Source organism: Trichosurus vulpecula, chromosome 4, assembly GCF_011100635.1.
Source record: "Trichosurus vulpecula isolate mTriVul1 chromosome 4, mTriVul1.pri, whole genome shotgun sequence".
Taxonomy (NCBI): domain Eukaryota; kingdom Metazoa; phylum Chordata; class Mammalia; order Diprotodontia; family Phalangeridae; genus Trichosurus; species Trichosurus vulpecula.
Window position 1 is genome coordinate 391,848,615 of NC_050576.1, and position 24,504 is coordinate 391,873,118.

The 24,504-nt window shown below is 42.3% G+C and overlaps 1 protein-coding gene across 4 annotated transcripts in view; it reads left to right on the forward strand.

The window, feature by feature from the left end:
- Positions 1–1,138: 1,138 nt before the first annotated feature.
- TFDP1 (transcription factor Dp-1) overlaps positions 1,139–24,504 on the forward strand; it is a 132,173-nt gene continuing 108,807 nt past the window's right edge. The window contains exons 1-2 of one of the 4 annotated variants that reach the window (XM_036757617.1): positions 1,139–1,266; positions 3,682–3,756. In XM_036757617.1, the coding sequence (XP_036613512.1) occupies positions 3,745–3,756 (12 nt within the window). In that variant the 5' untranslated portion in view covers positions 1,139–1,266; positions 3,682–3,744. Of the gene's footprint in view, positions 1,545–3,681; positions 3,757–24,504 lie in introns of all 4 variants that reach the window. The other 3 variants (XM_036757615.1, XM_036757618.1, XM_036757616.1) reach the window with 3 other exon arrangements.

Genomic DNA, 24,504 nt, shown 5'->3' on the forward strand with positions numbered 1-24,504 from the left:
GAATTGATAAGGAATTGATAAGGGTCCAGGAGGAAATTGATGGGAGGGGAAGGGATCTTGGGCACCAAGGAAAAGTATTACTTTATCCTATTAGGCAAACAGCTAACCAATATGAATAAACGGAAGAACATTTTTTGCTATGCCTCGTCTTCTAAGAGTGTATTAAATCGGCTGATTTGCCCAAGTGTCCAGAAATTTGAGGGAGGGGTCAGTGCATTACTAGTAGAGAAACAGAGGTGGGTGTAATCAGCATAAAATGGTCAAATTGTGAAATCATGCTGGTTAAGTGGGAGTGTAATGTAGTAATGATACGTTGCATATACCCAGCGCCTTTGGTCTAGGAACCTCAAAGAATTTTGCAAACATTAATTATGCATCACAATACCTGTGAGGGGCAGGTGACGTTTTTTTTATCCCCATTTTATTGAGGCAAGGGAGGAAGGCTAGATCACGCTGTTATGACAACTGCTGCCCCATCTGACACTGGACTCTGCAATCCAGCCGGGTTTCACAGCACACCCCTCCCCCACCCAGTCCTCCCACTGGTCCTTTTCAGAGGTGAGCACATGGCCGTGATTCGATCGGGTGGCACTAAGGGATGAAGGTACAACTGGGCGGGTTCGCCCCGGTAGCCAGTGAGCTCTGAGCGGCCATCGGATCCAGCGGCACGGCCTGCAGCCCTCCTCGCGCCTCCTTTCCGGATGACCTCATTGCAGCCGGTAAAGGCGGCCCTTGGGGATGCGTGGAATTGTTTGGAACGGAGGTGGCGCGCAGGCCGTGGGGACGGAGGCGTGGGAGCAGGGCGCGGGGCACGCTCTGCGGCTGTCCGCACGCAGGTGGCGGGCACGTCCGTCGGGGCACCCCGCCGAGCCTGGGCTCACGCTGCCTTTTTTTTTTTTTTCACTGTTTTTCCCCAAAGCACAGCACCCGGTACGATACGCGGGCGGGTTTAATTTTCCCACTTTGACGTTTTCGCGCCGCGCGCTTCCCGCGCTCTCCCAGGCAGAGCCAGACACACCAACACATGCAAGCACGCACACCGAGCCCTCCGCGGGAGCCCAGCGCGGGGGCGGAGCAGAACTGGCGGGAGCGAGGGAGGGAGCGAGCCAAAGGCGCGAAAAAGCCGCGCAGGCGCGCCCGGCTCCCCGAGGCGGAGCGCGCGGGGGTGAAACTGACACTTTGGGCCAGTCTCTATGGGGCCGCTCGTGGCCGCACGTCACCGCGTTGCCGGCACGTCACGCCGGCTTGACGCTCCCAGTACAAAGTGTAAGTTTCAATTTTTTTTATTCCCCCCTTGGCCAACTCTCCCAATATCGTGGGGAGAAGTGGGAGCGAAGTCGGGGGGGAGGGGGGTCGGGGGAAAGCGAGTCCGGCCTCCGAGCTGCCGGGATCTACTCCCCTCCCCCGTGATCTCTCCCCTCTTTGGGTGCGCGGGGGCTGCAGCGGCGGGGCCGCGAGCTGCCCCGCTTGCCATCTCCACCTCCCCCCCACCTCCAACCCGCCTTCCCCCCCGCGGCGAGGGCGTCAGGACCCGGGCGAGCCAGGTGTGGGGCACGGAGCCGGCCTCGCGGGCTGGGGGCGCGTTTGCACGTCCACGCGGGGCCTTGGAAGGGAGGGGGCGCTTGCAGCCTGGGATGGGGGTTGGGGTGCAAGGATGCAGCCGGGTTTGGAGCCACATGCGGGAGGTTGCGGGGGGAGGGTGTCCTCTTGGAGCCTGGGAAGGATGGAGCTGGGGGATGGTGGAGGTCAGCTGGAGACTTGAGTGTGTGTGTGTGTAGGGGGGGGTAGTTGCAGAGTTAGTGCTGGCCTGGGATGGGGGTGGGGGGCGGTCAGAGAGCGGAGGCTGGCCAGCAGGGCTAGCCGCGGGGGATGGGGAACCCGTGCGGCCGGTCTGGTCCCCTGGGCGGGCCCCCCTCTGCCCTGCCCCCCGCCTCGCCTCGCCTGTGTGTGGGCGCCGTGCACACGGTTTGGTGTCTCCTCGGGTCTCTTTTCCCGGTGCTGTGTGTGTGTGTGTGTGTGTGTGTGTGTGTGTGTTGCACATGTGCAGTGGGTAAACCTTGCCTTCCCCCCCTTTCCCATCCTTATGCCCCCCACCCCCCCACCCCACGCTGCTGCTCCTCTTCATTGTAGCCGCTGCAGTTGGTGGTGGGCTCCGGGGCTCCGCTGCGCTCCTGGCCTGCCTTGGGGGGAGGGCACGGAGAGGAGGAAGACGCCTTCAGGTGAATTGACCCCCGACTTGAGATGTGGGGTTTCAGGGAGGAGGGGGAAGACCAGAAGGGGCCAGCGTGGACGGAGGCTCTGGGGTGCTCACCCCTTTTCTGCCTTTGCAGATGGGGAAGGGTCTTTGGGATGGGACGAAGGAAGGTGGGGGGGGGATCCCTAGCTGGTGGAGGGGTGGTAGGCCTCTTTCCAGCCCCCCCCATCACCCCATCAGCATAGCTGTGCCTCCTTTGAGGAGTGGGGTCCGACGGCGGAGGGTCAGGATGGCGCCTGTTGCCAGGGTGGTGCCCGGGTCTGGAGGGGAGAGCTGGGGGTGGGGGGGGGAGGCACAGGCCGGCGAGGCCGGGCAGGCAGGCGGGCGGGCGGCTGAGCTGCAGCTGCTGCTCGTGTCTGTCCATGGGGCCTGAGACGCGCCACCAGCTCCCTGAGCCCCTACGGCCTGGAGCTGCTCCGGCCTGCTCCAACCAGCTCCCTGCGGGACACCCCGGGAGGGTAGGGGGCTGGGGGCAGCCGCTTCACCAGCCTGGGTGCTGAAATAGCACAGTAGGGTGGAGAGCTCACTGCCGAGTTCCGGTGCTGTGGGGGGGGGGGGGGCCGACTCTCCCTCCTCGGGCTGCAGTTCCCGAGGCCTAGTGACAGGTCAGGAAGATCTAGATCCCAGATGGACACGGGGCTTATGGAGTGGATCCCGGACTGGGTCTTGCTTTGTGGCCTGAGAGCAGTTACTTTAACCCTAGAGCTCCCTTGGAAACACACCTGTCAGAGTTATCAGCATGCTCAGGGTTGGGCCAGTGGAGCTGGCAACTGTGACTAGAGTAGGGGCAGGGTCCCCCCAATTCTCCCTCCCGCCTTTCAGTGGTTTTTTTGGGGGGGGGCTAGGGGGAATTGCACCTATTTTGTGCATTTTTGTGCTGGCAGTGTAAGGATGGATTGAGTTCACTCTGGATGTGTATGTATGGGATATAGTTTGGCATGCATGTGCATGGGTGAGGGTTAGACGGTTTGCTTTGTAGCCATCATATCTTTTCATGGGGGGCGGGGGGAGTGTTTTACGTGCATTATAGTCTTGTTCTGGATATCCTTAGAGATGGTTATGTTTATTACCCTGTGTCAGTAGTTTGTAGTGGGTTAAGCTTGAGGTATTGTTAGTAGTTTGAGGAATAAGAGTTTGTATATCTTGTTTGTGTAAGACACTAACATTTGTCTATTACAGTTCATTAATCCTCTAAATTATTTTTAAAAGAAGTAGCCAAGTTGCTTTTGTAGATTCCTTTCAGGATTGAATATATGCATGCATAGGAAGGGGGAGGAGGTTCCTGATATCCCAGGGTGCATTTTGCTTTGGAGGGAGTGCATTGAATTTGAAGGGAGAAATGTATCAGTTTGGACTTAAGATACAATATTTTGCCAACCATTATCTTTTACTGAATTTATGTCTTTTTTTGCCCTTTTATTCACTAGAAGATTATTGTTTCTTCTCTGGAGAGTGAACATCTAAAGAATTAATTTCAAGGATCTGGTAACATGGCAAAAGATGTAAGTATATTTGCTTAATGTTACATATAAATGGAATGTTAATGCTTAGCTTTTTAGTCTTGAATAAAAAAAATGATGAATTTTATATGGTCTTGTTCACTTATTTTAGGTTGACAATAGGTAAGTTACATGAGCTTGTTTTTAAGACTTTCAAAACGTGAGGAAAACATGATTGGGTTAAAAATGGTCTTAGGGATCTTGATAACTGCATGCAGGCGTGTTTCTGCATTTGTGCTTATTACTCTAATATACCCTTACCAATAACTTTAAGTGGTGTTTAAATGTCATTATTTTCACTTTATGACTTAAGATTTTTGGGCCCTGTTAAATCTTTTAATTTGAATTCTTTCTCTGCAGCAAGAGACAGGTGACTCTGATGACTGGCAATTTGGGGGATTTATCTCAAGTGTAAAAATCATCGAAAATTTTTGGACAGACTGCTTGATTAGTTTCATACAAAGTTGAGTAAATTAAACACTTTAATGAATAGAAATTATGTAGTAAGAGCATTTTTAAGTTTCGATCCTCACTACAATCCTCTGAGGTACTACTGATATAGGCTCAGAGAAGTTAACATGGTCACATAGGTAGTAGGAATTGAACTTGAGATTGGAATCCAAATCTTACTGCCTCCCAACTTCATCATCATCTTCAAGCCAAAATGCCTCTCTTTTAATATAAAGTGTTATATTCTTGTTTTTGTTACCTTATTTTGTCCTCCTGAGGGGTGAATTTGGATAGAGAGCTGGCCTTTGAACCAGGAAGACCTGGGTTCCAGTCTTGACACTAACATGCACAGACTGGGTGGTCCTGGATAAATCATGCAACCTCTTAGGGTTTGAGACACCTTTTTATGACTGTCAGTTTCCAAGAAGATGCCTACCTGCATTGGTAAAGGGAATTTCCTTGTTCAGAAGTTCCCTTGATTAATGAGCTGGGCTCTATTCCTATCCTATTCTTTCCACCTAACCTGTCCCTCCAAGAGAAAGGCATTGTGTTGACTGAATCTTATATTCATGGAAGGAAGGATGGCAGATGTTTATGTAGATTCCATGTTTATCATGAAACATATATTTGTACATTGTTTTTCTATCCTACTACAACTTGGTATCATGAATCATTGCATCATAGGTGTGGAAGTAGAAGGGACCAAATAGTCGTCTAGTTGAGTCCTGATTTTATAGATGAGGAAACTGAGGCGGTAAAGTGATTTGTCCAGGGTCACACAGGGAGTACACATCACCAATGCCCTCTGACTCCACAGTGGGTTCTTTGCCCTGTCTCAGTCCTAAAGATGGCTATTTCACTAATCACCTTACTTCCCAAGGTCATCATCGTAAATATTTTTATCAAACAATGACGTGATCCATGGTATCATACTTGGTGTCTGGGCAAAGACTTTATACGGTTAGAACACAGTCAAAAGCTGGTTATAATATAGCTTATGTGGCCCTGCATTTTTAGAAGTATCATTGGATAAGTTTTCTTCCCCTCTACTTAACAAATGTAAAACTATTCAAAATAGTTATACTTTGTTGCAGTTTTTAATTACCCCAGCATTTTGACTTATTAAAAGTACTTTACTAAAGAAATATTTGATTACCTACAGTGTGCACAGGACCATATTTGAGCATTGTGGGATATTGAAAGATCTACATTTCCCTGACCTTGAGAAACTTATGCATAAGCTGGGATAAGATATGTTCAGGACACCAAAGAAATATCCCATGTGATCTAGATGTGTGTTATCTAATTTATTCCTTTTCTTATTATCTAATTTATTCCTTTTCTTACCCTTGGTATAGTCTTTCAAGGATGCCAGTTGCAAACTAGATTAAACTAACAAATTCATGTTGTAAGTCATTTGGAATTTTGGGAGGCAAAAGGCTCTTGGCCAGAGCAATCTCTGTGTAAAAGCTCCTTGCCTCTTTGGTTAAAGAAGAAAAAAGACTCCCATTTTCTATAATTCTCCATCTCTTCTAAAACTTCTCTTTATCCAGTTACTGTCTCAGGTACAGATGAGGCACATAAGTTTTGGTAGTGCTCAGCTCTCTTATACCTGAGGCACTGGTGTATTGGGAAGTACTGCATGGAAGTACTCCCATCTATTGCTTACATCTGTGACCTCGAGTCATTTTTATGTTTCTGGGCCTCAAATTCCCTCATTTGGAAAATGAGCATGTCAGACTAATTGATCTTTAAGTTGCTTTCAGCTCTAAATCCTGTGATCCCTGTGAACAAAAGTAAAAATTCCCACTAAGGAATCCTAAACTATGTAATTGAGTTGTGAACGTGAATACCCTAGTTTAAACAATAGCATTGGACTTCTTCACCCATCTCTGCATTTTTGAAGGTGTCTTGATAGAGGGAATGTAGTTTTTTTTTCTATAGTGCATGTTTTCCAGGTATATGTAAAGAACTATCTTTAGAGGCATATCACACACACAAAAAACCCCCCCACCACCTTTTTTCAGGCTGTAGGTACAGTGTAATTCAGTTTACTTAGTACAACAGCAGGATGAATAGTAGCTTATTTATTTAGGACCATATTCTAGAATTGCCATATTCCTCTCCACCCTTTTGCTTAGATCCATTTCACTGTCATCAAATGCTTAAAATAAAAAAAAAAAGTTGTGCTAGAGGAAGTTTGAAGTTCAAGTTTTTACTGGTGGATTGATTTCAGAAACCCTTACTGAGCATCTGCTGTGGGTAAGGTACTGGCTATGAGGTACCACAAGGGAGAGATAGATGAATTTGATAAGATCCCTTCCTCAAGGAGTTCACATTCTAGTCGGGAAGATAATGTATAGAAATTACTATTGCCTTGTGTCATTATTAGCACCATAAAAACACAGGAAGCCAAGTGATGTTACAGAAAGCCTGGAGGATAACTCTGCTGAGAGTTAAACATAAGCTTGGATAGTTGCTGACCATTTGATTTGACTTTTTAGCATTTGGTTAAATGACATTATAGAGATATTTTGTGAGATTACATTGAAGTTGGTTTAAGTCTATTCGTGATATTATTGTACGGTAATATGGGTTGAGGCACTGTTATGTATGTACTTAGCACATTTTATCTTATACAGCTATAACCTGTGTAAGAGGTACTAAGTACCATCAGATGTAAGGGGAATTTCTTTGTTATAAGGGATGGTTTGTTGGGAGGGAGTTGGGGGTAGAGAGGAAAAGTATTTATAGGGGGAAATTTAGATGACTTAAAAACAAAAATACCAACAGTTTTTTTTATTTTTTTTTGGTCAGGGCAGTTGGGGTTAAGTGACTTGCCCAAGGTCACACAGCTAGTACATGTGTCAAGTGTCGGAGACCGGATTTGAACTCAGGTCCTCCTGACTCCAGGGCCGGTGCTCTACTGACTGCGCCACCTAGCTGCCCCCAACAGTTTTTTTTAAAAGGCTTAAAGTGAGGGAGAGATAATATCCAGTTTGTGGGATTTAGGAAAGACTTAATGGGTTAGATTTGAGTTGGGTCTCAAGATAGGCAGACTTTGAGTAGGCAGATGTGGGTGGGGAAGGACATTCCAGGTGTAGGGGATAGTGCAGACAAAAGTATGGAAGACATGAGAAGCATGAGATATGTTTGGGGAACAGCTAATGGTCCAGCGGCCTGGCGTAGAGCAGAGTAATGTGATAGAAGGTTGGAAAGGATGAGTTGAGGCCAGAACATCAAGAGACTTGGAGTTTAGGTTTTTCAGTAGGTATCAGGGAATGACATCAGAGCAGCACTTTGGAAAGATTAATCTGGCTCCCCTTGGCAGGATGGATAAGTATGGGGAGACATTGGAGGAAGGAAGATCAAGTAAGAGGCTATTGGAACAGTCCAGGTGAGAAGAAATAAAGGCAGCGCTAGTATGAATTCAAAAGAAGGGAAGGATGCAGGCCATAGTGTGGATTTGATAGGATTTGTCTACTGATCAGATGGAGTCTTCGAGCTCCAGGAAGAAGTGAAAGAGGATACTGGGCAATGGGTACATGGTTCAGCCATTAATAGAAATGGGGAAGGAAGGAAGAACTGGGTTTGGGAGGAAGATGACAAGTTCAGTTTTCAAAGTGATAACTTTGAGGTGCTAGTAGGACATCCAAGCAGAGGTGTCAGTAGGCTACTGGAAATGGATGGGTCTAGAGCTCAGGATAATTGGAGATAGTGTTAATGGTATATTTGGGCATCATATGTGTAGAAGCAATAACTGAAGTTACCTGAGATGGCATGAGATCTCCAAGGCAAAGAATATAGAGAAGATAAGGACAGTGGTCCAAGGACTGAACCTTGAGCAGCACCTACAAGTTAGAGGTCAGGAGCATCGTAGATGATCATAGATTTAGGGCTCAGAGGGATTTGAGAGGCCATCTAGTCTTCAAACCTCACACTTTACAGATGAAGAAACTGAGGCAGGCATAGGTTAATGACTTGCCCAGGGTCACAGGGCTAGTAAGAGTCAGAAGCAGGATATAACTTTAGGTCTCTGACTGACTCTAAGCTCAGCCCACTCTGTTTATGTATTGTTTTATTTGGTAAGGTGATGATTTTGAATTTACTGATCGACAGATGTTTTAAGTGCCTACAGTGTGCCAAGGAGTAGTGCTAGGTACTGTCATTCAGAGACAAAGAATGGACGTGGAGTAGACCTGGTGTTTGCTCACAGTCATGCTATAAATTTGTTAAATTATACATCTGTATGTAAACTATACACCTAAATGATACACGTCCTTTTTTTTTTTTTTTGAAAAAAAAATTTTTTTAATTTTTATTTTTAGTTTACAACATTCAGTTCTACATAATTTTGAGTTCCAGATTTTCTTCCCTCCCTCCCCCCCTCCCTCCCCTAGACGGCATAGAATCCCATATAGCTTCCATGTATAACTTAGCCTTGAATTAATTTACACACTAGTCAAGTTATGGAGAAGAACTGTGATCAATGAAATGAATCATGCAAGAGAAGAAACAGGACCAAAAAAAAAAACCTACCCAAAAACAAAAGAGAGCAAAGGAAAAAAAAATGGGGCAGGGGGAAGGCTATCATAAAGTGTGCCTCAATCTGCATTCAAACTTCATAGTTCTTTCTCTGGATATAGATAGCATTCTTCATCGTGAGTCCTTTGGAGTTGTCCTTGCACCTTGTGCTGCTGAGAAGAGCGAAGTCTGTCAGGGTTGGTCCTCACAGGATCCATGTATCTGTGGTTGTGTATAAGTTCTCCTGGCTCTGCTCCGCTCACTCAGCATTATGTCGTGTAGGTTTTCCAGGTTGTTATGAAGTCCATATCATCCCCATTTCTTATGGCACAATAGTATTCCATTGCCTTCATATACCACAGCTTGTTCAGCCATTCCCCAATTGATGGGTATCCCTTTGATTTCCAGTTCTTGGCTACCACAAAAAGAGCCGCTATAAATATTTTTGTACATATGGGTCCTTTTCCCACTTGTGTGATTTCTTTGGGATACAACCCTAGAAGTGGTATTGCTGGGTCAAAGGGTATGAACATTTTTATGGCCCTTTGGGCATAGTCCCAAATTACTCTCCAAAATGGCTGGATCATCTCACAACTCCACCAGCAATGTAACAGTGTTCCAATTTTCCCACATCCTCTCCAGCATTTATCATTTTCCTGTTTTGTTATTTTAGCCAATCTGACAGGAGAGATGTGGTATCTAGGAGTTGTTTTGATTTGCATTTCTCTAATCAGTAGTGATTTAGAGCATTTTTTCATATGCCTATAGATATCTTTAATTTCTTCCTCTGAAAACTGCCTGTTCATAGCCTTTGACCATTTCTCAATTGGGGAGTGGCTTGTATTCCTATATGTTTGGCTCAGTTCCCTGTATATTTTAGAAATGAGGCCTTTATCAGAGATACTAGTTGTAAAGACTTTCTCCCAATTTTCTGCTTCCCTCCTAATTTTTGTTGCATTGGCTTTTTTTGTACAAAAACATTTCAATTTAACATAATCAAAATTATCCATTTTGCATTTTGTAATGCTCTCTAACTCTTGTTGGGTCATGAATTCTTTTCTTTTCCATAAATCTGATAAGCAAACTATTCCTTGCTCTCCCAAATTACTTACAGTATCAGCCTTTACTCCTAAATCATGAACCCATTTTGACTTTATTTTGGTATATGGTGTAAGATATTGGTCTGTGCCCAGTTTCTGCCCTACCATTTTCCAATTTTCCCAACAGTTTTTGTGAAAGATACACGTCTTAATTTCATTTATTTTACTGTTCCCTGTGTCATTATCAGAGGTGGTTGAGTACTCTAAGGATTAGAATTACTTTTAAGAGGATTTTTTAGATACTAAGAACCTGCTGTGGCTAGAGTTAGCCATTTAATGTGTTCAGAGGTAGTAGTTTGCCGTGAAGAAAGATGTCTATGGCGGATATGAGATTTCAGAAATAAAAGCCCTGTCCTGCGCACAGCGGATGGAGAAGTGCTATTGTAACAACCGCCATTGGAAACTGATTAGAAGTCTGATGAGCTTTATCATGAAGGCATCTCTTTCCTCACCAGTAGTGATGGGTTGCAAAGTGTCAGGAAGATGGCTTTCTTGAGCTTTTGAAATGGTGAATGCGAAGGATCTTAAATGAAAGGGGAAGTAAGTGTTCCCTCAGTGCTTTATAGCATTCATGTTTTTGCCAAGAGTCGGTGAAAAGGCAGTGATTTGAAATGAAAGCAGGAGCTCTTTCCTCTCCTCCGCCACCTCCTGATGGTTTGTGACATTTCTGTCTAGGAGGTAAGGAAGGTAGGCAGGCAGTTGTGATGATTGCCTGTATAGGGTGCTGTTCTGCGTTCTGTGTCGCTGCCCCGGAGTTGTGAAAGCTGTTCCTCTGAGGACGGTTTTGTATCCTGCGTGACTAAGAAAATCCCGCATTATGACGTTGTTTGAGAGTTGGATGGCAGCGCCGTAAATGTAGCATCAAACTAAAATATCTGGATTATAATATGATGAGACCAAGTATATACAATAGAAGACTAATGAATATATTTTAAAATGTTTATGTATGTATATACATATCGTCATTGTTCAGTTATTTCAGTCATGTCCCACCCTTTGTGACCCCACTTGGGGTTTTCTTGGCAAAGATAATGGAATGGTTTGCCATTTCCTTCTCCACCTCATTTTACAGATGAAGAAAAGGGCAAACAAGGGTGAGTGACTTGGCCAGGGTCACGTAGCTATTAAGTGTCTGAGGATAGATTTGAATTCAGGAAGGGGAGTCTTCCTGACTGTAGGCCCAGCTCTCTATGTGCTGTACCACTACTTGCCCTATGTATACATACGCAGAATATTTAATATCATTTTACTGGCCTGGGTTATAAGATTTGTTGCTGAAAAAGTAAGCAATAACTTTGGTGTCCCCTTTCAGTCTTTTCCTGAAATGGTTTTATGAATAAATGCTAGTACAGCAATTTCTTTTCAAATGTTTCTTCTCATTAAGTGCCTGTAAGCATAAATTTCAGAGTACAGTAACTCTAGTCCTTTCAGAGTTAAATGTTGAAGAAGTCTTTCCACGCAGTAACTTTATTGATTCATAAAGCTTGTTTGTTTTGGTAATAATTGCTAACATTTATACAGCCCTTTTACAAAGCACTTTACGTGTATTATTTGACTTCATCATAGACCGATTCTGAATTAACTTTGAATGTGTTTGAAGCCACTAATGAAATTTGAAACCTGAAGGTTTCTCGAAACATTAAAAAGAGAATTAGTGGTTACTGAAAATGTGAGGTATGTGTTTACAGCAACACTTCCCCTAAACTATTCACTTTTGGTATTTATTTTCATTTATATTTTGTTGTCGCTTGATATTTAAAACTTGTTTGAAATTAGATTTTTTCACTACTTATGAAGCAATTCATGATGGATGTTTAGTGGAAGAATTATTTTTTCTTCAAGGGGCAGAATTGGGAAGCCGATTTTGATTCAGTATGAGGAAGAATTTTCTAAATAGTAGAGGTGCCCAAACAAAATGGATTTCCTTACAAAGCGGTAGTGAGTTTCTTCTCACTGAAAGTGGTCAAGCAGAGACTGGATGCTTATTTGTTAGGAATATAGAAGACATTCCATTATTGGTTGGGAGTTTCTGTTAAATGGAAGGCCTCCTCCAACTCATAAAGTTCTAATTTTGATAATAGCCTTAAAATGTTACCGATTCTTGAAATTCCCCTGTGATCCTAAATTTGCTTGGGGAAATTTGTATGTATGTTATTTTTTTAATTGGGACTTTTAAATGTGAGATGCTGCTAATGAACTAAAGCTTTTATACTTGAATAAAATCATCAGTTAAATGTGAAGATAATTTTGATACTTTTGTTTAAAGTGCTGTATCTTCTCATTACCATTATAGTCATATAGAGCATGGATAGAGTTTTTAGGTTGTAGTAGTTTTAGTTTTTAGGGCTTCAAAATCTTTGATTTTATTTGGAAAAACTGTTGAATTATCTACCACTATGCTTTTGGTTTCTTAACTGAACATAGTTCACACTCTGGAAATCTTCTGGTCAGGTCACCTCTGGAATAATAGGTCTAGTATATGGGGCTTTTGTTTTCGGAATAATGTTGAAACTCTGGAAAGTAGCCAAGATGGTGAGGAATGGAGAGACTGGAGAAGAAAAGTCTTAGACAAGATAGTTACCTGCAGGTATTTGAAGAGGTGTTGGACTTGTCCTGCTTGGTCCTGGCCAGCATGGAAGGTCTAGGTAGAGAGACAGATTGAGGCTTGATAGAAGAAAAGACTTCCTACCAGTTATAGTTGTCCGAAAGCAAAATGGCCTGCTCTTGTCTGTAGGTAGTAGGTTCCTTCTCACCGTGGGCTTCTAAGTGAAGGTTAGATGATCCCTTGTTGGAGGTGGTAGAGGAACTTACTGTACAGGTATGGGTTAGACTGGATGGCTGCTGACTTCCCTTCCAACACTGATTGTGGATTCTTCCAGCTTTGAATTGGATTGATGCCCAACACTTTCCAGTACCTCAAAACTTTTGACAGTTACATTTTGACCTTTGAAGTTCTAAACTTTCATTGTGTGTTATTCTAGTTTTCCATTTGACAATTTTGCAAATTTAATTTCCTTCTCATGGATTAAAAAAAAAAGGCCAACGGAAAAAAAAAGGAGCATATGGTAGAGAAATACTGCAAGGAGTTGGTGCAATCTGTTGGATTCCAGCCCTGATCTCTGGGGCACTTCCTTTAGTTTTTAAGAACCCTATTAAGAACCCTCCTATTTGGAGAGCATTCATGGGGTTACCATCATGGTCTTTATGTAGAGAGCCATCATGGGATCATAGTCATGCTATTTGGAGAGCCATCAAGGGGTCGCCATCATGGTATTTATGTGGAGAGCCATCATGGGATCACAGTGACGCTATCTGGAGAGCCATCATGGGGTCACAGTCATGCTATCTGGAGAGCCATCATGGGGTCACCATCATGGTATTTACGTGGAGAGCCATCATGGGATCACACTCATCCCTTTTGGAGAGCCATCATGGGGTCATGATCATGGTATTTTTGTGGAGATCCATCATGGGGTCACACTCATCCTTTTTGGAGAGCCATCATGGGGTCATGATCATGGTATTTTTGTGGAGATCCATCATGGGGTCACTTCCTCTAAGTAGTTAGAATTTTCCTGTCATGGTTTGGCAAGTAATGAAGCTTCTTTTTCTGCTTAACCAAGACATGGTTTGATTATGATTTTGTTTAGACTGTTAAGGATAGAAATAATAACAGACAAAACCCCAAAAAGTTGGGGAAAAGTTTCAAAAGGCATAGAGCAGTTTGTCAATAAAGTTGGAAATTCTCACAGCTCTCCTTTCCATCCTCTCCCCAACCTTGTCCCATATAACTCGAATTCGGGTGACTAAAAAACACTGAGAATCATTCAGATAAGAAGTGAGCTAAAGCTTTTTTTAATTTGCGCAGTGAAGACAAAGATAAAAATGGATATAGTCCTTGCTCCTAAGGGGCTTGCATTCTATGGGGGATGGAGGGGCGGGGAGCGGATATGTAAGTGCAGAGTGATTCATGAAGGAGAGAGCACTGTCAAGTGAGGGGAATAAGGAAAGACATCCCATCCAAAGTGGGACCTGAGGTGATCCTGGAGGAAGCTGGAGCTTCTAAGGGACACAGATGAAGAGTTGTGGAAACTAGAGGTGGCATGTTGAATTTGAGGAATAGGTAGTAGGCCAGTTTAATTAGAACAAGAATGTATAAAGGAATTCATATATTACGATATGAAATAAGTCTGGATTGATAGATGGAAGCCATATTACAGAAGGCTTTAAATACTAGTCTGAGGAATTTATACTGTGTCCAAGAAGCCACTCAGGTTTTCTGATAGGGGAATTGACATGGTCGTGTCTGCATCCTAGAAATATTGATTTGGCAGCTGTGTGAAGTATGGACTTGAAAGAGGAGAGGGTGGATACTGGGAGACCAATTAGGAGGTCATTACAATATTGGGCAAGAGGTGATGGGATTTCTGATCAGAGTGGTGGTTGCATGCATGGAAGGCTGGAGTGGTAGGCTAGGCAAGGCCTAGCAAGGAAGTAAGGGAGAGTTAACAAGGTTATTGAGAGTAACTGGTAAGTTGGTACTGCTGCCTTTAAGTTCCAGAGACAGATGAATGCTGACTTTAGAGTTTGAGAGTCATCTACATAAAGATAATAAATGAACCCACGAACTCTCAAGAGCTGAAGAATTCACCAAGACAGGTGGTAGAGAATGAGAACCAAAGAAGACTCCAGTGGAACCTTGGGGGTTACCTACATTTAAAGGGTGGGAGTGGCCAGACACCTAAGAAAACCAGGAGAGAGCTGTTACAGAAACCAGAGGAAGAGAGAAGATTAGGATAGATACATAAACATATGTTCAAAGTGCTGGAGATTCAAATAAGAAAAGACAGTCCCTGTCCTCAAGGAGCTTCCAGTCTAATAGGGGAAGACAATACACAAAAGGAAGCTGAAAAGGGGGGTAGGAGTGTCAAAGAGTACCTGGCACAGGGGCATGATGAATAGGATGATAATATTGAAACCAAGCTGAGTAGCTGGTGGCAAATGAAGAGAGATGACTGGTATTTTGAGCCTTCTGTAAATGGAGGCTCTGGGAGGAGTTTTTTGCTCTCTCCTTCTGCCCTGCAATTAGAGAGGCAGAGGGCATCCTGGGCCATCTCCAGTCCTGATGAACATCTGGCCATTGGACCCAGATGGCTCTGGAGGAGAAAGTGAGGCTGCTGACCTTGCACAGCCCTCCCTCCCTCACTCTAATCAGAATCAACTGCAAGTCATGCCCTCATCTCCCTGATGTCATGGTCCTCTTTGAAAACAAAACAAACAGAGAGGCAGAGGCAACTGACAGTATTGATCACTAGCAAAACTGAAGCAAGCTTTACGATGAAGTTTCCTGATGATGGGTTTATCCGGGCAGGCCATGATGAAGGTAGCAAATGAAAGGAGGAAGAGGAAAAGGTGGTTGACCTGTTGAGATGTTGACATTTCCTATGGTCAGAGGACAATTCTGAGCCTAGGGTCAAAAATCATGGTAGCGGTGAGAGGAATTGGGAGCATGGATAGGGAGAGCAAACCTTAAGAATTTTAGTGACACCTGTAGATACAGGTGAAAACATAGTGACTGACACAGAGAAAGTAGGCGAGTTGCCAGAGGTCTGAGCTAGATGTAAGCCAATTCCTCAGTCCCTGTGGGGAGGTAGCACTGCTTTCCTATACATTTGTTGGCAGCAGTGGCTCAATCACTCCCCAAATGCTGGGGGACTTGGAGGTTCTTGGATATCAAAGACTGTGTCTAGAGTTTGCGTCTAGAAGCTGTCTCCTTGCTGTCCTGGGGAGGTTCTTTATAAATGATTCAGAGGAGCGGAATTTGAGCAACTAGGCCAAGCATTAAAGAGCTACACACAGACATAGTCAGAAGTTGTAGGGCATGATCACGTAGATTGTGAAGCATGAACATCTGGAAAGTGTGGGCATTCTTAGGAAGATCTGAGTCCAGTCAAATCCAGTATGCCATGTGAGGGGAATACATGATTGTATGTAATAGTCAACAGATGTAAAAAAAAAATGATCCTTTTTGTGTACTTCAGAGGAAATTATGTGAAGGTAGTAGGCTCAACGGAATGTGTTAGCATCCTGGATAATTCTTTGGTGGGCTTATTCACCCGTTGGTGTTGGTGGCTTCTCCTTAGAAACTGTGGAGTCCTGAGGAGAAGCAAACTAGGCTAGAGTTAGCAAGAGTTGTCAGCTCACTTGAACAACGATGGCCAATACCATGTGAGACTTTTCCTGGGGGTGGGGAGGTTTTTAACCTTGTAAGCTGGACATCTGTGCCCAGATGAGAGGAGGGGTCTCCTTTGCTCTAATTTTGGTAATCTTTAAACTACTCTGCAAATCTTCATTGGGGAGGGGGAGGAAATAGATTTAAATTTTTTCTCTAATATCTATTAAAAGATTCTTCAAAATTAGTTTCTGGTTTGTGTGTATTGAAGGGAAGAATTAAGCAAAACTTGCAAGGCAAAGCTCATGGTCACAGCACGAGAAATAGGGGGAGAGCTTCTCAAATTGACAAAGATTTAGTGGTACTGGGAGATGTTGCTGACATCAGAGCATCCATCACAGTGTCATAGAAGTAAGTAAAGGAGCTGCTGAAGCGGGATTCTTACTTATGAGTGAGATTATCATCACTGCAGAGGTACAGTGGTGAGGAAGTACCACACTGATGAAAACAGGTTTAGTTTTTAAAAAGTAGGAAAGGTAAAGATATTTTCAAGTTGAGAGATTTTGTCAGATCCTTCTCCAAAGATTCCATTCTGTTTACCTATTAGTTTTTTCTTAGGGTGTGGCTCTTATTGCTTTCCTTTCCTCCCCTGGTATGCAAGGTGTTCCCCTCACCCCCTCCCCATCTGAGGTGATCAGATTTCTTTCAGAGAAATTTAAGCATCTTCAGGCTTCTTCTACTGTCTTCTCCCCATATTCTTATTATAAATTGTCAACCTCTGTTTTCCAGAATGCCCTCGCTACCCTGACCTGTTTTGCAAAAAAGGGAATTTTCCTGTACAACAAATTTTTGATTATTTAACACAACCCAAATTTAATCTAATCTTCCTGACAAGTCTTGTCTTGTAAATCCTTTGTTCAAAAAGCTTTAGTCCTATCAAATTGTCTTTTGTTTAAGCTGCTTCTTTTGGCATTCCAAGCCCTTGGGTGATCTGATGATCTATTCCACCTTTACAGCCTTATTCCCTACTAGCCTCCTTCACATATTTTATATTCCTCTGAACCAGAAGTCCAGCTGTTTCCTGATCTCATCTTGACCTCTGTATATTTGTGCATGCCACTCCCCATGGCTGGAAGGGATTCTTTCACTTTTCCGCCGGTCGAAATCCCTTTTTTCCTGCAAGGCCCAGCTCAGGTGTCACTTTCTCCATGAAACCTCCTGAGCTCCTGATTGCCTTCTCCTCCCTCTGCCTGCTCTCAGTGTGACCTCTCCTTCATATTTAATGCTTTCTCTGGAGTCAGAAGAACTGGTCAGATCCCATCTTGGGTGACTATTGTCTCTATAACCTTGGCCAAATCGCTCAATTTCCTGGAGCCTCAGTTTAGACTAAATGATCTCCACACTCCCAGCTCTAGGTCTTGTGATTCAATGGTCCTTTATACTCATCTCATCGTAACTTGTATTTCCCCCCTTCTTTTCCACTCCGCCACTACAGTGTAACTTTCTTAGATGGGCAGGAAGTGTATTATATTTTCACCTTTAGATCTTCAGTGCCTACCTAGCATGGTACATTGTATACACCAGGTGCTTAATCCATGTTTGTTGAAATGAGAGTTGGCTTCTTTTTGTCTTTAATATAGTACTGGCTTGCTCTTTTTCTACTTGCCATAGGTTAGTGTATTCAGGGGGAATATAGACTCCTTTTAGTAAGAATTTAAGTAAAGCATAATTAGAAGATAAATCTGGAAAAGAGTTAAAGAATTTTGAAATGAAATACAAACCCACTGTTGACAATTAAAAAAAAAAGTCCAAATTCCCTCATTGTATTTGTTGTTTTTTTATTTTTCAGACAAGTGTTTTAAAAATTAATCTGCCCCTCCCAGTAATCTTTCCCAATAAATTAATAATAGGGATGCTCATCAGTTGGGGAATGGCTGAACAAATTGTGGTATATGAATGTAATGGAATACTGTTGTTCCATAAGAAATGATGAGCAGGCCAACTTCAGAAAAACCTGGAAAGACTTACATGAACTGATCCTGTATGAAGTGAGCAGAACCAGGAGAACACTGTACACAGTAACAGCCACATTGTGCGATAACTAACTTTGATACACTTAGCTCTTCTCAGCAATGCAAGGTTCTAAGACAACTCTAAAACACTCATGATGGAAAATGCTATCCACATCCAGAAAAAGAACTATGGAGTCTGAATGCAGATAGAAGCATACTATCTGCTTTCTCTGTCTGTTTTGTGTTTCTTTCTTGTAGTTTCTCCCATTGCTTCTAATACTTCTTTACAACGTGACTTATGTGAAAATAAAAATAATAAAAGATAAATTAATAATAACAATTTATTAGTGCCTACTATATAAATAGGCATTGTGCTAAGCACTTTACAAATATAATCTTGATTCATCCTCACAACAATCTTGGGAGCTATTACTATCCCTATTTTGAAATTGAGGAAACTGAGTCCAACCAGAGGTTAAGTCACTTGCAGCCAAAAAGTGACAGACTGGATTTCAACTCAGGTCTTCCTGACTCCAGTCTAGTTCTCTGTCCACCGTGCTACCATCAGTTTATATTTACATAGTCCAGCACAACAAACTCCCCCATTAGCTGTGTTTGAAAAGGTATGTCTCTTTTTGCATTAAGTTCATCACCCCTCTGTCAGGAGGTGAGTGTCATGTTTCCTCTTCATTTTTTTTGAACTTGTGGTTTATCAGAGTTAAAAGGCTTTCAGAGTTATTTTTTGCTATGATACTGTTCCTGCAGTTCTACTTACCTTGCTCCGCATCAGTTTGTCAGGGTCTTCCCAGCTTCCTCTGAAAATGCCTATTTAACTGTATCTTGTGGCACAGTAATATTCCATTATATTCATGTGCCACAATTTGTTTAGCCAGTTTCCAAAAGAACTTATTTTTTTTTCCTTTTTCTTTGGGGTATAAACGTAGTAGTAGTAGTAGTAGTAGTAGTAGTAGTAGTAGTAGTAGTAGTAGTAATAGTAGAAGAAGAAGAACTGGGTCAAATGGTACGAATACTTTGGTAAATTTCTGAGCACTATCCCAAATTGTTTTTGAGAATATCTAGACCAGTTCATAGCTCTACCAACAATGTACCATTGTACCTGTTTTCCTCTAGCCTCTCCAACATTTGTTATTTTCCTCTAGTCACTTTGCCAGGTATGAGGTAGAATTTCCAATTTGCTTTGATTCACATTTCTCTAATAATTAATGATTTAGAGTTTTTTATATGGTTGTTGATAAATTGGATTTCTTCCTTTGAAAACTACTTATTATTCTTTTCCTGTTTATCTATTGGGAAATGGCTCTTAGTATAGATATTAAAATCACTTTCTTACATTTGTTGGAAATGAGACATTTATAAGAGAATTGTTGAAAATACTCTTCTCAGTTAACTATTTCCTTTCTAATTTTTACTACATTAATTAGATTTGTATACGCAGAAACTCTTTAATTTTATATAATTAGAATTGGCCATTTTGTCTTTTACAATCCTTTCGATCGTTTATTTAGTCATTCTTCCTAGCCATAGGTTAGAAAAGAATTCCTTCTTTGCTTCTCTGATTTGCTTATGATTTTTTTAATGTTAAAGTCGCGTATCCATTTGGTGCTTATTTTGGTATGTGTTTGGAGGTGTTGGTCTAAACCTAATTTCTGTCAGTCTGTTGTTCAGTTTTCCCAGCAGTTTTTGTCAGATACGAATCCTCCTAGTAATGAGGTCTTCGCATTTCTCAGACACTGTGCCACTATTTGTGTGATTCTGTATGTTGTAGACCTTGTCTGTTAAGAGCACCAGCTTCTTTTTTAACCCACTATTGACAAAAGCTGATCCTATAATTGCTCATAGATCCAGTTGTCATATAAGAGTAATGAAAACTTGTGTCCATCTGTGTTATGGATGACTATCCTGAGGTCTCAAGTACAAGATTGGAAATGATAAATCTGCCTCATTAGTGAAAAAAAAAATGATTGGTTGGAGTCAGAGGACCTGGGTTGTGACCTGTCACTCACGTCTTATTTTCCTGCTGTGAAATGAGATGGTTGGATTAGAAGATTTCTGTGTTCCTTTCTGGCTCTAGCTCTGATCCTGTAAGTCTAGAAGAGATGATTCCAGTTTGTAATCCATGTGATAAAGATATTTTAATTATTGTAGAAAGCTGTAACCCCCACACTCAAAGGTATTAATGCCCTCTCACATCTGGGGGAAAAAAACCAAACCTTACCCAGGTGTCTCCAAGTTTACTCCAAGTTCCTTTCTTCCTGTAGGCCCCAGCTCAGGAAAGCTCATACTTGATTTAGGCTCCGCTCTTCACACCGGTGGTCGTTGTGGCTGTGTAGGCATAGTAGTAGGTTATAAACAATCATAAATTCTCAATAGTTTGATACTTGTGAACTTGTAAATCTAAATTTTTAAAAAGCGAATTTATTTGCCCACATATTAAAATAACAGAATCATAGTGTTACTGAAGTGATCTTAAAGATTATCAAGTCCAAACACACTATTTTATTGATGAGGATTGGATGAGAGAAAGGGAGGGTTTTATTCAGGATCACAGAGCAAATAAGAACCGAGTCTGGGCACACTCCAGACCTCCTGACTGGGACAAGATAGAGCTTCTGTTGCTTTTATAAAGCATTATTGTTGTCTTTTGTTTTTATATCACCTTCATTCCCAACATGGCCTTCCTCCTTTCCCCACTCAGGGAACCATCCCTTCTAGCAAAGAATAAAAAAAAAGCTGGGGGTGGGGTGTGCAGCGTGGGGCAGCGTGGAGCAGTCAGTAAAATCAGCATAAACTAGCCAAGTTTTTCCAGTCTGTGGATTTTCTCACTTTTGTTCTTCCTTCGTTTTGGAAGAGGACCAATGACGTCACTGACTTGTTTGTGAACTGGATTTTCAAATGCGGCAGAGCTGCACAAAGTTGTCAGCTTCACTCTCTCCGAGTCATGGAGGTCCCGCGGTCACCCGACTCTCATCTGTGACTCCACGATGCTGTAGCGTGCACAGCCACGGCCTGTAAAAGCCCACTTGTGCCAAGGACAGAGGAGGGTTCGCTCTTCTTTTGGACTGAGATTCTTTCCATTTACTTTTTTGGTGTCATTGCCTCTACTCTTTCCCTGGTTCTGCTTGAGGCTTCCCCTGCCTCCCTAGTCCTCTCCATGTTGATAGTTTTGGGTGCATTGAGTGTTCACGAACTACAATTTGTTGAGCCGTTCCTGAAATGATGGACTTCTCTTTTCTTTCCAGATCAAAAAGTGCTGCTTCAAACATGCTGATATTTATTTTATCTTTTTCTCTCTTTAACTTCTTTGGGTTATATCTCTAGTAGTGATTTCTGTCTGTAAAAGAGTACTGGTATTTAGTCACTTAATTAGTGAAATTCCAAATTGCTTTCCAATTTACAGCTCTACTATTAGGGTATTGGTATACCTGTTAGAGCAGGTATTTTTAACCTTGGTTTTGTAACACCTTTCTCAATACGTGTTGTGAAATTAGAAACAAAATTTGAAAGCAAAATTAATCTTAATTTTAAAAATAGATTCTAAATAATACCTTAGGGAGAGCTGTCGTGAAACCTAACCATGATTACTATAACTATAAAGGGGCTTGACATTACTTGTCTGTGTACTTGCCTATTGGCAATAGTGTATTATTAGGAAGAGGAGAAAGCCATATGAACTTCCTTATTCTGTGTGGCTTTGATCTCCTCATCCACTAACATTTAGCAACATCTCTTATTTTCTGAGTTACAAAGCTCCATCTTAGTATTTTACATTGCTTGTAGAATTTCCTAACCTGGCTGTTGGCAGCCTGTGGTATGCATAGAGATTTTGGGTGATAACAAAGATTTGGATCAGCTCAGGAGTTGTAGATGAGGTTTAGTGGAGAGGTGGTAACATCCAGACTTATAGGCTGGTGGCCTGTCTCTGATGCCACATTTGCTGATTCCTATTGTGTCTCTCCTAATGCTGTTTATAAATTTTCCAAGAAGGGTTGGAATTCCACCTTGCAAGAGACCCCAGAGAAAGAGCCTTAGAACTTCTGGCCTAGAAGGAATCTTGAAGATCACCTAGTTTGACAGGTGAGGAAAGTCAGGCCCAGAGGATACGTGACTTGCTCAAAGTCGTGCAGCTAATTACAGTGACAGAAGCAGGAGATCATACATAGTTCCTTATAATCTCTTCCAGTATCTTAAGAATACTTATTGTCAAGAAATGTTGCTTTCCTCTAGCCCAAGGCCTTTGATGCATTTGGCCTTTGTGGTAAAGTGCTTAGAACTTTATCAGAGTGATTCTTCCCCATCCTGCTCTGTGATTAGTGGAAGGGAGTGGAGTTTTCCTTACTCTGCTAGCAACATCCTGCTAACATTTAACCCAATGATTATGTGACTTTCAAGCCAACATATTTGCTGTAGGATTAGTGAACATCATAGGAGTATCAGTCCAATTTAAAATCCTTCATATTGCATTGTAAGCTTGTATTATAATTTTTTGGTTTGTGGTGTTCTGCTAAATTAACCACACAAATGACTTGGATTTGAGAAGAAAGCAACTTGAGATGTTGTGAAGTTTTCTCACTGTGTACCTTTGACCAAATTTGGAGAGACTGGTCACCTGGTAGTCACAGAGAGATAGATGTTTTGGCCACAAAAAGTCATGATTACCTACTAAAGCATAGAAGGGTTGTGGTCTGAATTAGTGATGGTCCTGACACCAGCAAAATCATGGATCCCTGAGGTGTCTGACTAAATTTTAGTTAAATTAAGAAAAGCCTGCGCATGATAGGAAGTGTTCCTGAATAAGAAAAATGTACCTTATATTGAGAACTTTTATAGAGGGCAGTGTAAAGCACAATGCAGCTGTTGTTTCTTAAATTATTTAGTGACAAATAATATCTGGTATTTTACCAGGTAGCCACTACTTGACTTGGCAGATGGCTGAGTATAGATGAAGCATGGTGTCCCCCTCTGGAGAGTGCTGAAGGCCCGTAGCCTTCATAGAAATCTGTAGGTATCACTGATGCTTAGTGTTCGCTTTGGGAGTCCTAAGTGAAGGATGTGTTTTCTAGAAGAACATGTTATGATAGTCAGTAAAAGCCCTCAAACACAGAGGGTTGGTCAGTGTTCTGAGTTAGCAATCTAACGTTTCTTTGTGAAGAAAGCTCCACCGTTGCTGAATTTTAAGGCAGCTTCCTAGTCTGTTAACCTGCTCTCAGAATTTTCTTTGACACTGTTTGTTTTCTGCATCACCACCCCAACGCCTCCTGTAAGCGCCTCATCCTTTATTAGGTTAGGAAGGTATAAGCATATCCTGGTAGCTTTCTCAGGGGTTACAAACCCAGCAAAAAAGGTAACGTGAAGCAAAACCTAAAAATCTTACCGAGTTCAGTGCTTGATTGTTGCCGGACCTCGGGGCTTTACAGCTTTCCTTGACAGTTTCAGAACACAAAAACTTATTTGATTTTTTCCCCACCGTTAATATTAATAAGAACAATTTAAGGTAATGACTGAATCTAGGAGAAAGTAAGATCGAAAGATGAGGAGTGATGGTGTGTAGGGGCTGTTAGATTTAGTCAAGTAGAAACAGTCCATTGATAATGAGGGAAGAGAGTGTATTCAGTACAACAGTCTACATTTTCTTATGTGTTATGTACGTCTGTGATACTTTTCCACCTTAATTACATTCAGGGTTTGATGCCGGGAATATTAGGTTAATTTTTTTTAATTGATACACTTTTCTTTGGCTCCATCAGCGATTTCTCAGTAAATAATTCCCTTCGTACTATTTCTCCAAAAAAGTTATGTGAAATCACCCACTATAGTAGTTGGGCCTGGCAATATATGTAACTTTCATTTTTTATAGTTTTAACTTGTTAAAATTTAATAGTATAGAATCTACATTGCTCCTTTTCTCTCATCTGGGTTTTGCTGATTTTTAATTTTGTCCTTTTGCAGTTTGGCTTCTCACCTCATTACTCAGCCAAGACTAATCTTTCCCAGGTATCAGCATCCTCTTAATTGCCAAATCCAATGGTCTTTTTTCATTCCTTTTGTTCTTCTTGACCTCTCTGCTGCATTTGACACTGGGCTTTCTCCTCCTGTTTGTGTAGCACTGTTTTGTCCTGGTCCTCTTTCTGCCTATCTGAATGCATTTTCTCGTTCACTAGTTTATCAGCCATAGCATGCTTCCTAACTGTATTCCCAAAGGCTCTGTCCTGGGCCCCTTATCTCTTCTATCTCTGTGCACTTTCTCCTGGTGTGACCTCCTCAGATCCTTCAGGTTTAATTAAATCTTTTTTCTTCGGATGACTCACAGACCTATATATCCAGTCCTGGTCTTTCTCCTGAGCCTCAGCCCCCAGTCACCAACGTCTTGGACATTTCAAACTGGTAGTCTTAGAGACATTTCAAATTCAATATGTTCAAAACTGAACTCATTACCTTTCTCCTCCAGACCCACTGTCTTCCAGACTTCACCATT